This window comes from Lycorma delicatula, chromosome 6 (assembly GCF_047948215.1).
Source record: "Lycorma delicatula isolate Av1 chromosome 6, ASM4794821v1, whole genome shotgun sequence".
Taxonomy (NCBI): domain Eukaryota; kingdom Metazoa; phylum Arthropoda; class Insecta; order Hemiptera; family Fulgoridae; genus Lycorma; species Lycorma delicatula.
Window position 1 is genome coordinate 12,181,769 of NC_134460.1, and position 13,045 is coordinate 12,194,813.

General features: G+C 30.5%; 1 protein-coding gene across 2 annotated transcripts in view; it reads left to right on the top strand.

Annotated features, from left to right (window-relative positions):
* Msp300 (Muscle-specific protein 300 kDa) overlaps positions 1-13,045 on the top strand; it is a 764,465-nt gene that overhangs the window by 504,077 nt on the left and 247,343 nt on the right. For both annotated transcript variants that reach the window (XM_075369201.1, XM_075369200.1), the window contains 10 exons: positions 289-429; positions 1,417-1,581; positions 1,868-1,997; positions 2,649-2,842; positions 3,863-4,045; positions 4,418-4,552; positions 5,177-5,311; positions 5,973-6,134; positions 6,958-7,178; positions 10,054-10,162. In XM_075369201.1, coding sequence (XP_075225316.1) covers positions 289-429; positions 1,417-1,581; positions 1,868-1,997; positions 2,649-2,842; positions 3,863-4,045; positions 4,418-4,552; positions 5,177-5,311; positions 5,973-6,134; positions 6,958-7,178; positions 10,054-10,162 — 1,575 coding nt within the window. The remainder of the gene's footprint in view (positions 1-288; positions 430-1,416; positions 1,582-1,867; positions 1,998-2,648; positions 2,843-3,862; positions 4,046-4,417; positions 4,553-5,176; positions 5,312-5,972; positions 6,135-6,957; positions 7,179-10,053; positions 10,163-13,045) is intronic.

The window sequence follows — 13,045 nt, forward strand, 5'->3', positions numbered from 1 at the left end:
GTTGTAGAGTAATGTTGGAACTGGAAATTAGCCTGTGGATGTTACAGTATTTGAAAACTGTTTTGATTAACAAAATTTAAATAGTTAATTTATTATCTATTTGTGTGAACAGTATTGTTTATAGTATTTGTACTAAATGAAATATTTTTTTGTTTCTGTAATGGGGTATCGGTAAATGATTTTCTTTTTAATGTGTTAATTTTATTGTTACCAGGATACTGTTTCATTGTTAAGGAGATACTGTTGTTTTAAATTTATGTTGTAAATTTATATTTGGTTACTTTTCAGGATGTTAGTGTTTGGAAAGATAAGCATCAAAAGCTTGGAGAAACTGTAAGCTTTTTGATAGCTACCTGTGAAGATCAAGTTGCAAACGAATTAAAGGATAAATATCTTAAAATCAATGCTCGTTGGGAGAATATATTTCCTGTAAGTGAGATAATATTCAGATTTCATTTCAGTTAAATTTTACTTATAATTTATTCTTAGAAATTGTATCAAAATATTAGAAGTGTATGTGTTTTTTTTTGTTCATTATTGCTGAATTATTAGTATAATTTACACATTTTAACATTATTTAAGAATTTGAATTTATAGCATTTAAAGTTTCTATGGATTTGACAAAGTTAAAAATCAATTACTATTTGTACTAGGTTTAGTTATTTCCATGATTAAAATCTTAGGAGTATCTGCTGTTTCATCATTTAAAATATTTAACAACTGGTTGCCCTCTCTTAAGAATTTTTTTTTGTATTTACTTGGATGTGTTTTACAAAAAATAACTGAAAAAAAATATTAAACTTACTTCCCTTTTGATAAAACTTTTATTGAAGTTTCAAACGGGGATTAATTAATCATTTTACGTCAGTTTTTTGCACTTCATATATTGTAAATAATTTTTATAAGATTTCAGGGAAAAAGAATTAAAGCAGTAAGGACATAAATTTTTTTTAAATTTTGATTATGGGTTCTTTTCCAAGTTGTAAATAAGACCTGGAAACTGTGGAACCCCAGATAATGCAGCATGAGAGAAAAGTTTCATTACACTAAGACAGCTGCTTGTTACATGGCAATAATTTATTCTTAATAGTATCCATGTTAAAAGTAGGAATAAGATATTTTGTTTTTTTTATTATCCAATGGAATGAGTTAAGAAATGAAAATTTCATTGTTACAGTGAATTTATTATTGTTGTGCATCAAGATCTGATTTTGCTTCTTGTTGCTGATTGTGATTGTGATTGAAATTGAAACAAGAAATGCTTTAGGGATTGTAGTCCATATTTCCAATGTCTAATATCTGATGATTTTATTTTTATTGATGATGACCTTATATCTCTATCTGCAAATAATGAAAAATGTACACATGTTGATCTTTTCAAGTAATAAGTATTTTTAACTTTTGTTTTACTTGCAGCATGTGAAGCAGTACATGCATGCTGGGGATATATTAAGAAACAGAAAAGATTACAGAGCTGGAGTTGAACGTTTACAAGCTTGGTTGAGAAATGCTGAGTCTATATTAGGTTCTTCACAATTAAGCTCAACAGAAAAAATAAAAGCATATGGTCAGCAGTTACAGGTAATTGTTACTATAGCTTAATTATACTTATTATATAATTATTATATTATTACTTATTCTATAGCTTAATTAACTAGTAAATCTGTTTAAGTTGTTTTGTTTCAAGTGACCAATCCTCAAATAGTATATTTTTGTAAATGTACTTTATTCCTATTAACTTTTAATTTAATCAGTTGGTTACCTTGGTTGGAATGTTTATCTGCTAAATTGTGTCTAATAATTGAGATTAAACTGTTCATATTTATATTTGTTTTGAGGTAATGAGAATAATATTTTTTGTTGACAGATTCTTCAATCAGAAGTTGAAGGGATGGAAGAATTATTTAAGAGTGTTAGCAAAAAATTTCAAGGTTTAATTCAAGATTTATCCCGAGAAGAAGTGGATAAAAATATGACTACTTTGAAAAAAGAAAAAGGTTGAGTATTTTGTTCAAATTTAAAATTTTTATAGGTATTTTTAAAGGTATTTTAAAGACTTTATTCTAGCTAAAAATAATAGTCACTTATTTTTAAACAAGAGGTAAATATTAAAAATTAATACTGGAAAAAAAAATTGCTGACAAACATTGCCTGCTAACAAATACCCCATTTGAATTTTGAGAATCAGACTATTGTTTGCAGAGATATTATAAGAGGACCCCAATGCACTTCCCAAACAGCGCCCAAGGGGCAACCAGGTAATGATGATGTTTGGTTTAGCCTTGGACAAGATGCTGGCATGCCTCACCACTCTAGCCTCACATGCAGTCCCCAAAAGCCCATTAATTAAAATAAAAGCCCATTATTATTAAACAGATTTTTTTTTAAATTTTTTATTCTTGTTTTAGTTTATTTAAAATATATTTTATTGTTGAAATTACAGTTTAATAAAATTATTATATTAATTCCACAATTATATATCAATTTTGTTTAATTGACATATATTTAATTCCATCTTAAATTTTTTATTATTCTCACTTCCAGAATTTTTGAACTCTTTTAGAAGCCAAATTATTTATTGTTGAAATTACAGTTTAATAAAATTATTATATTAATGACACAATTATATATCAATTATGTTTAAACAGAGGCCTTAGTTAGAGTGCGGGCGTTGATCCCAATGCAGTTACACTTATTCCACCAGATATTAGTTCAACAAGAATCATTGGAAGCTGGACAGATAGAAATAGGACAATGGCTGGACAGTGCTGAAGCATTTTTAGCTAGTCATTCGGTCGCTGGAGGCAGAGAAGCAGTACAGTCGCGCCTTGACAAACATAAGGTAAGCTAAACTTACTGAATTTTATTATAAATACCAATTTGTGAACATAATTTTATATTATAAGAAGTTTTTTTAGTTTGTTTAGAAATGTTGGAGTTATTACTTTTCAAAGCCAACATTGTAATGTAATCTTTGATAATTTTTAAAATAATTAATTATTCCATGATATGGAATATTTAAGTTAAGATCCAAGCTGTCCTGTCCCTTGTAAAACTTCATTTTACAATAAACATCTGTGGTTATTGTCATACTGAGCTTCATTAACAGTAAACATCTGCAGTTATTGTCATACTCAGCTTCATAAATTCTGTCAAAAAAATTCCAACAACAATTCTGACAAGAAATTGACTTCCTTTATTCTTTTATTGCTGAAGAAAAGTCAATGCAGCTCCCATTCTTTTCATTTTGTGGGATCTGTAAATTGTTTCAGTGCATTGTGGATCTCTTTATAATCAATCATTCTGCAAAGGGCAGACCTTTGAGCAACATTTTTTATTAGTTCTGTAACTGTGAAGCAGCATATATCATGAATGGCATGTTCATTTTTTTTTAGATCATTACTCACTATGGAATGTCTTCTTTCTTCCTCAATGTAAACATTTGTTGGCCCTTCCCAGAATTTTCTCACCGAACCATCACTCATTACGTTATAAACCATGAACTATGTACAGCCGATGATGAATCTTGATTACAGATGTTCCTTCTGCTTGTAAAAAATGGATGTTGCTACGTATATCACAGCTGGTGGGAGTTGGAGTTGCTAGTCCCCTCCATATTTCACTATGTATTACTCGAGCTCTGCACAACAAAATAACAATTATTGCAATATTTAAGCTTAACCGATATTTATTGGCCAACAGCTATGTTGCTATGGAAACCAGTATATTTTTCATGACTGATTGGAGGTTAATTTATAACTTAAACTTACCCGCTCCTTCAACTGGTTTTGTTACTATGCATCAGTAAAATTTTATCTATAGTTTTATGAATTTAGTTAATTTCCTTTTGTTGTTGTTTTAGGGCTTTTTCACACGTATCATTTTCTACAAATCAATGCTAGAAAGCAAGAACAAGATATTCCAAAATATTATTAAATCAGTGGATCACAGTGAAGGAATTGATACAGAAGAATTTCTCAATAAAATGGCAGCTTTAAATGATAGATTCTCGGCTGTTGCTCATCAGGCCAATATTTGGGAACAGGTAATATTATTTACTTGTTTATTTACAGGTTTACAGGTTTATTTACTTGTTTTAGAATATTTTACAAAATTCATTCTATAATACAGGATTATCCTTTGTAATAAACCTTTTATCATTATATGGTGGGTATATTTTATTGTTAAAAAAAAAATAACTGTTGTCCATTTGTCCTTGTGTCTACTTTTGATGGATTATATTTTTAATGTGTTATTTTTCAAATATAAAGTTATACTCTGAAACAATAAATGAGTGAACAATAAGTACATAAGTGAATAAATGGTTTTTGATTTTGAAGAATTTTTGGGTGAATTTCACTAAATTAAGAATTTTGATGTGTAAATTCTTTATCTTATTATCATTGCATTTTTTCAGAAACTACAAGAAGCTATCAGATGCTGGCAAAATTTCAGAGAAATTGAACGGGTTGTAACAGACTGGCTTCAAACAGCAGAAAAACTTATGGCTGAAAAACATATTGAATCAAGACAAACTGTTGAAAATCACAAGGTAACTTACTATTTTTTTCATGATATAGGTAGGTAGGTATTTACTTATTTCAATGAGAATTTTGATGAATACTACCATAAATATACCTGTAGAATTAAATTCTGAAACAACAGAAAATAAATGTAAATTAATAAATTTTTTTAAAGTTTCTATGGAACCAATCTAAGGAAACATTTTAGAATTTAATATTTCATTAAAAAATTTTAAATATTAATTCTTTTAAACTGGTTTCTATAGAAACTAAAATATTTTTAAATATAATAAAATCAATATCTATGGAAATAAGATTTTTAAATTTACTATTTAATAAAATAAATCAAAAGTGGAAATGAAAGATTTTGAAAATCAATGTGAAAGGACATCGTTTTCAAAACATAAATGAGATATAATTGCCAAAATAGACTATTATTAATAAAGTTTTTGGTCTTTTTAAACATGTTTTATGCTCCCATTGACTCTAAAATGTTGGTTTGTATTGCAACTACACCCTGATCTTTATATATATATTTTTTAATTTATGTTTAAATTTTAAAATTTATGTTCTCAAATACTGTGTGTTTAGCATAGAACTTAAATTTATACTTGTGTACTATTTGTGCAATAACTTATTTTGAAATTTTACAGAGTGTTTTAGAACATGTAAATGAGCGCTGGATTGTTGAACTGGAAAATGCTGCCCAAGATTTACGAAACTGTCTTCCACCTGATCAACACCAACCAGTTAATGAATCTACTAAACAGATCCAAGAACATTGGAAGGTACATTTATTTCAAGTTTATTTCATAACTATTTTACAGTTTATTCATTTCATTAAATAATCATTTTTAAACTGTATATTAATTTAGAATGTACCTAGAACAGTACAATATCATCAATCTTCTTATTTGATATCCCCACATAAACTTGAAGATTTGCGTGGGATATGGGAATTGAATTTTGTAACATATGAAAAATGCAATGCCTGACCAGGATTTCCAGAACCTCTGGATGAAAGGCTGAGATTTTAACCACTCCGCCACAGAGATCGGCTTTCCAACAATGAAAGTGCATAATATGTTTTGTAGAATGAAGTCTACTACTATTGTTTTGTTATTCATAGGTGATAATAAGTACCCGAATTCAAATTGAAAATTCCTTTAAAAAAAACAAAAGTAATTTTAAACTGAAATAATTTTGAGTTTGTTAAAAATTTCTCTCTACCTGTAACAATTACAATTATCAATGTTTTACTGACTGTTGTAATCTTAATTTTATGTATAATGGTGACCTTCTTTTGTAAACAGAATTTTATTTTATTTTACCATCTTGTGCCAAAATGCTTAATAAATAAATACTCTTCTTTTCTGTCTAATATTTTTATAATTCAGTTGCTATAGATATACAATATATAAAAACGTAAATATATTTTTTTAATTTCAGGAAGTAATGTCATTTATTCCATTGCATCTGGTTCGATTAGAATTTAAACTTGATGAAACTACATTTATACAGTATATAAAACAACTAGAAAAAGAATTAAATACTGAAGTTCAAGCATTTAATAGAAATGAGGATGTTAATGAAATTATGACAAGAAATAAGGTTTGTATTGTTAACATATTATAATTTACTTTTTTACAGTTGATATGGACATATACTGTTACATAATTATTATTTTAGTATATGGGAATTATGTTTTGTGACAACGGTATGAATATGAAAACCACAAATAAAAGAGATCATAATTTGATATTTATATTTCTTTTGATAAGTTTTATTTTGCATTTCAAGTATTTCAAATTACCTTCATTTCACTAAAATCATACGTTACAATACTTCACCAAAAAAATCACTTTAAAAAAATCTTTAAAGATTTTTCTTATTATCCTTGGCCTAGCCAAGAAGGTTATTTTCATTGCTATTTTCAATAGTCATTATGATTATATTATCTATATATTAACTGTTAATTCTAATAATAATATGTTGAAAAAGGTTGGTATTTTAATGTAGTTATGATTATATTAACTATATTGTGTTAATTGTAATATATGTTAAAAACCTAAGTTCAGTCTTTTTTAAAGTTTAATATACATTCTTTCAGTATGCATATACTTAAAAACAGCTGAGCTCTATATCTGTTGACCAGCCAATTGATATAGTGATCTGCAATGTAGCTTTTAAATCAGCTGGTCTTTTTGTTTACTATCAAAATTAGTATTGTACAGTATTTTTAATGAATAATTTATTAAATTTCATTTTAATGAATTTATTAAATTTCATTTTATTTTTCTAGTCATAAAACACATACACACACACACATACACATACAGTACAGTTTTTATGTGGTTGTCTGATGTCATTGTAGCAATGGGATACGTACTGCTAATGGTTAAATATGTGTTTATTTATTTGGCCTGCTGTGTAGGATAATTTTGTATCCGGGCCTGTTGTATCAGAAGTAAAACGTTGCCTAAGTAATATGGAAAGAATAAGTGCAACTTGGAAAGGAAGTGATTTAGAAGAAACTGCCCTTAAAGATGCAACTAAAAAATGCTATGCACAGTGGGATACAGTATCAGCTAAAGCAAAATCGCTAAGAGATCAACTTCAGGAAATTCCTGATCAGTGGAATGTATACAGAAAAAAGTAAGTGATTTTTTTTCTATGTTATATTAATTTATAAGTCAACTTCGTGTCGCATCAAGATTTAATAATGTAATTATCAAATGAGTAATTCATAATAAAATGATGAGAATGATTAAATTATTACTATGCAATACATTAATAAAAATAGTTAATGAAACATAATGAAGTCTTTATGATGAATTATTAATCGCTGATTTATAAGCCATTTAATCCCTGAGAATAAATATGCGCTGAGGGAACTACTCTTTTATCCTTCCATTCCAGTAAAACAATGTTTTATCATTTTTATAAGCAATTACTTCTCCTTTTTTAGCTTGTTGTTTTTAATCTCTGCAGGGATAAATGTGCAGTCCTGTTGCACTGTTCCTACTAAGTTGAACAATTTAACAAAGCTTGTGCAAGTTGTTCTTCAATTGTCTACCAGTTGTGTGAAGACTGTTCTTCCTTTATCTAGGAATAGTTTTGCCAGCTGCACTAAGAAAGTGTGTAATGGATCTTCCATGCACAATTTAAAAACTTTAATCCTGTATTTGTGCATTAATATATTGAATGAGTCAATACATAGTTCCTGATTAGTGCATATGGCCATTGTAAAATGAACTTTTCTTATTTTGTGCAACCTATTATCTAGCTGGCAAGTTCATTATATTTGTAGAAAAATGTGCTGTAAAATTGTCTTCAATTCTTCAATAATCAATCGGGAATAATATATATTTTTACGCCAGCAAAATTCAACTAAAATGAAGACTTTTATTTTCTAATTTTAGTTTTATAAAAAAAACTGACATGCATCTCACAACCAAAACATTCACATTTGTCTCAAAAAATTTGTAACTTTTTCTTGTAACGGTTACGAAATGCTAAGGGCGTAAAAATCATCATAATTTGTTATGTCACATAACCTAACATGCAAAACGGATGAACTTAATTTCATTCGCTGTCGTGTGAGGGGAACCCCTCTCGCAGTGTAATTGTGGGTGGTCAATATTGAAGCGTACTCCAGCGGCGCAGAATGAGCGGCTAGGAACTAAATAAAACCATTGTAATCTTGCGCGACTATAATCGTGATGGTAGGGATGTTTATTTTACTCAAGTCATTTTCACAACACGAGCAGAAATTTACGGACAGTTGTAAAAGATTTATGTAGAGATCAAATATATACCTGTGCTTGCGCCGTTTCTTTTTATGTAATTCTACCACTCATTCAGTGGCGCTAGTTTATACTTCAAATTTTACAAATTATATATAGAAATCGGTGTTCAAAATACAAATTACCTGTTCAAAATACAATTACCCCTGCGCATGCGCCGTTATTTTATTCAGTTCTACCACTCATTTAGTGACAAATTTCAAATTTTATTCAAATTTTACAGATTCCAATATATGGGGATTCTCTATCCAATTATATAGAGATATAGAGATCAGTGAATTGCCTCACATAGCGTTTTTGGCAAGTACCATTTCCTGCATCGGTAGTCAACCTGGTAATATTTTAAATGTTTCTCAGACTACGTATTTTTACGTATTCACTTCGACGAGCAAACCAAAGAGTCTATGAATCTCAACTGGTAACTTAGCTGCAGCAATATGCATCTTCATGCTATGCAAAATTTTAGTAGGTGAATATTTTAAGTGTCTTCATCCAAATTTTCCTGTGAGTGGAAATATAATTTTCTTTGAAGGCGAAAAATCTACGTTTTTATCACGTCCTCGTAAATTCGCATTCGAATCGTTTAAATGCAAAATACATCAGCAAAGTAAGCCAATAGCACGTTGAGAATGACGTTTGATTGACTGTCCCTTTCAGATTCATATCCCACAAAATATACTGAGAAATGTTTGCCGCAAAATCAAATTTAATACTAAAAAAATTCGGTACTTAAGTATTAACGCCACCGCAGCTACAGCTTTATTTAAAATTGAGTATTTATTTTATTGAGTCCCTTGACTAATTAACACCGTAATTTTTGTAGTATTTAAATAATAAATAATTGCAATAATTACTGAATTTATTAAATAAATACTCAAAAAATTACGATATTAGTCAAGGTTAGCGAGCGTAGGTTAAGTTTGGTTAAATTATATTTATAAAATAGAGACTGTTTTGAATCTGTTTTGTTTTTAAATAAAGCTGTAGCTGCGGTGGCGTTAATACGTAAGTACCAAAAATTCACTCAGTGAATTATCACAAACATTGGCAGCCATGACACCTAGTCGTCTTGATACTGTGTTAGAAAGAGTTATTTTATTTCTCTCATACCTATTAAAATACTGACCACATCAGATGAAGCAGGCAATATGTGGTTTACTGCAATTGTGCGTAGTTGAGACATCTTAGCTACTCTTACTGCTATGCTTGATTTACAAATAAAAATAGATTTACAAAATTATCCATTATGCTTCAATGTCAATGCTGCTGCTGCTGTACTTTTATCAGTACTGACTTATTTACCAGTCAGTTCGCTGGGTTGGATGGCTCACTATATTTTTTGACAAATTTATCTGTTTTGCATGAGAATCGTAATTGAAAAAGTTACACTCTTTGACCACACACTAAAAAATAAAAAAATCTTATTTTTAATGAAACTGCACTATGCTTTTAAAAACTCAAGAGGCACTCCGAACTCACACTTCGCATTTGAAACTGAACTGATTTCAAGCAAATATTATGCTTGCAGACCTAATTACATGGAGCATGAACACATAAGTTAGAACCTGTAAATTGCTCATATCTGTGCACTTTATACTTGCATGCTCATACACTTCGCTAACAACGTAGCTAATTAACATTTTTATTCTGGTATTTTTAATGTGGCAAAATTGTGATTATATACTTTATTTTTATTATTGTTTGTGATATTCCTTTTTATTTAGATTTGCAGATATGGTTAAGTGGATGGATGCTGTTGATAACAGTGTTAAAAATATTCTCAAAGAGCTTGCTACTGCAGAAGAATTTGAAAAAGAAAAAGCTGTTTTCCAGGTATGTATTTAATATTTGTAATTGTTTGGCAGTTAAGCTTAGAAAAAATATTCTTCAGTTACATTATAAAAAAATAAATAAAAAATGAACCCTGGTAAATAATAATTATTCATTTATCAATTATGGGAAGTGCAATAAGGAAAGAAAATTTAAACAGACACGTACACACGTATTTACACGTACACACGTATTTACACTTACACACGTATATACACGTACACGTATATACACGTACACGTATATACACGTACACGTATATACACGTACACGTATATACACGTACACGTATACACATATACGAATATATACACACATATATATACACATATACACACACATATACACATATACGCATATATACACATATATATACACATACACACACACATATACGCACACATATACGTATACACATATACACACGTACACATATATACACACACACACACATATATACACACACATATATACACACACACATATACACATATACGAATATATACACATATATATACACATATACACACACATATACACATATACGCATATATACACATATATATACACATACACACACACATATACGCACACATATACGTACACACGTACACACGTACACACGTACACACGTACACACATACACGAGTATATAGACATATATACACATATACACACACACACACACATATATATATTCACATACACACATGTATATACAAATATATATATACACACACATACGCACGCACATACATACGCACGCACACATATACGTACACATATACGTACACACGTACATACACGTACACACGTACATACACGTACACACACGTACACACACGTACACAAGTACATACACGTACACACACGTACACACACGTACACAAGTACACACGTACACGAGTATATGAGTACACACGTACACGAGTATATGAGTACACACGTACACGAGTACACACGTATACACGTACACACACACACATATACGCACACATAACGCACACATATATACACATATATACACACACATATATACATATATACACATATATACACATATATACACACACATATATACATATATACACATATATACACACACATATATACATATATACACATATATACACACACATATATACACATACACACACACACACACACACATGTATATACACATAAATATATATACACACAATATATATATACACATACATACACACACATACATACGTACACACGTACATACGTACACGTGTACACACGTACATACGTACACATATACGTACACACGTACATACGTACACACACATACACGTACCCGTACACGCACATACGTACACACGTATACACATACATACACACACACACACATATACACACACACACACATATACACACATACACACATATACACACATATACGTACACGTACACACGTATACACGTACACAACAACACATACATAAGCACACATACACGTACACATATACACACACACATATATGTGTAAGTTGTATATGTGTACACACATATACACGTACACACATGTACACACACGTATACATGTACACATATACGTACAAATATACATACGTACACGTACACGTACACACGTACACGTACACATATACACACAGAAACACGTACACGTACACACGTACACGTGTACGTACACGTGTACACATATACATACACATATACACACAAACACGTACGCGTACGCGTACACACGTACACGTACACATATGCATACACATATGCATACACATATACGTACACACACATCCACACACACACACACACACACACACATACTTGGTCATTTCACATTTACACATATACACGTACACACACGTATACATGTACACAGATACGTACAAATATAAACACACACACACACATATATACACATCCACACACAAGTACATACACACACATACTTGGTCATTTCACATTTACAGTGTGTAAATGTGTATGTACTTGTAAATGTGTACAGTGTGTGTATATGTATATATGTGTGTGTGTATATATGTGTGTGTGTGTATATTTGTACGTATCTGTGTACATATACGTGTGTGTACGTGTATATGTGTAAATGTGCGTACACGTTACACACATGTACACACACGTATACATGTACACATACATGTGTATACATATACACACAGAAACACGTACACGTACATACGTACACACGTACACGTACACATATACGTACACACACATACACACGTATACACGTACACACGTATACACGTACACACGTATACACGTACACACGTATACACGTGTGTATACGTGTAAATGTGAAATGACCAAGTATGTGTGTGTGTGTATGTGTGTGTGTATGTGTATGTACTTGTGTGTGTACGTATATGTGTACGTGTACGTGTGTACGCGTACGTGTACGTGTATATGTGTATATGTATATGTGTACACGTGTACGTGTGTACGTGTACGTGTACGTGTACGTGTACGTGTACGTGTACGTATACTATGTGTACGTGTACGTGTGTACGCGTACGTGTACGTGTATATGTGTATATGTATATGTGTACACGTGTACGTGTGTACGTGTACGTGTACGTGTACGTACACTATGTGTACGTGTACGTACACTATGTGTACGTGTACGTGTGTACGCGTACGTGTACGTGTTTGTGTGTATATGTGTATGTATATGTGTACACGTGTACGTGTGTACGTGTACGTGTACGTGTACGTACACGTTACACACATGTACACATGTACACATATACGTACAAATATACATACATATACACACAGAAACACGTACACGTACATACGTACACACGTACACGTACACATATGCATACACATATACGTACACACACATCCACACACAAGTACATACACATA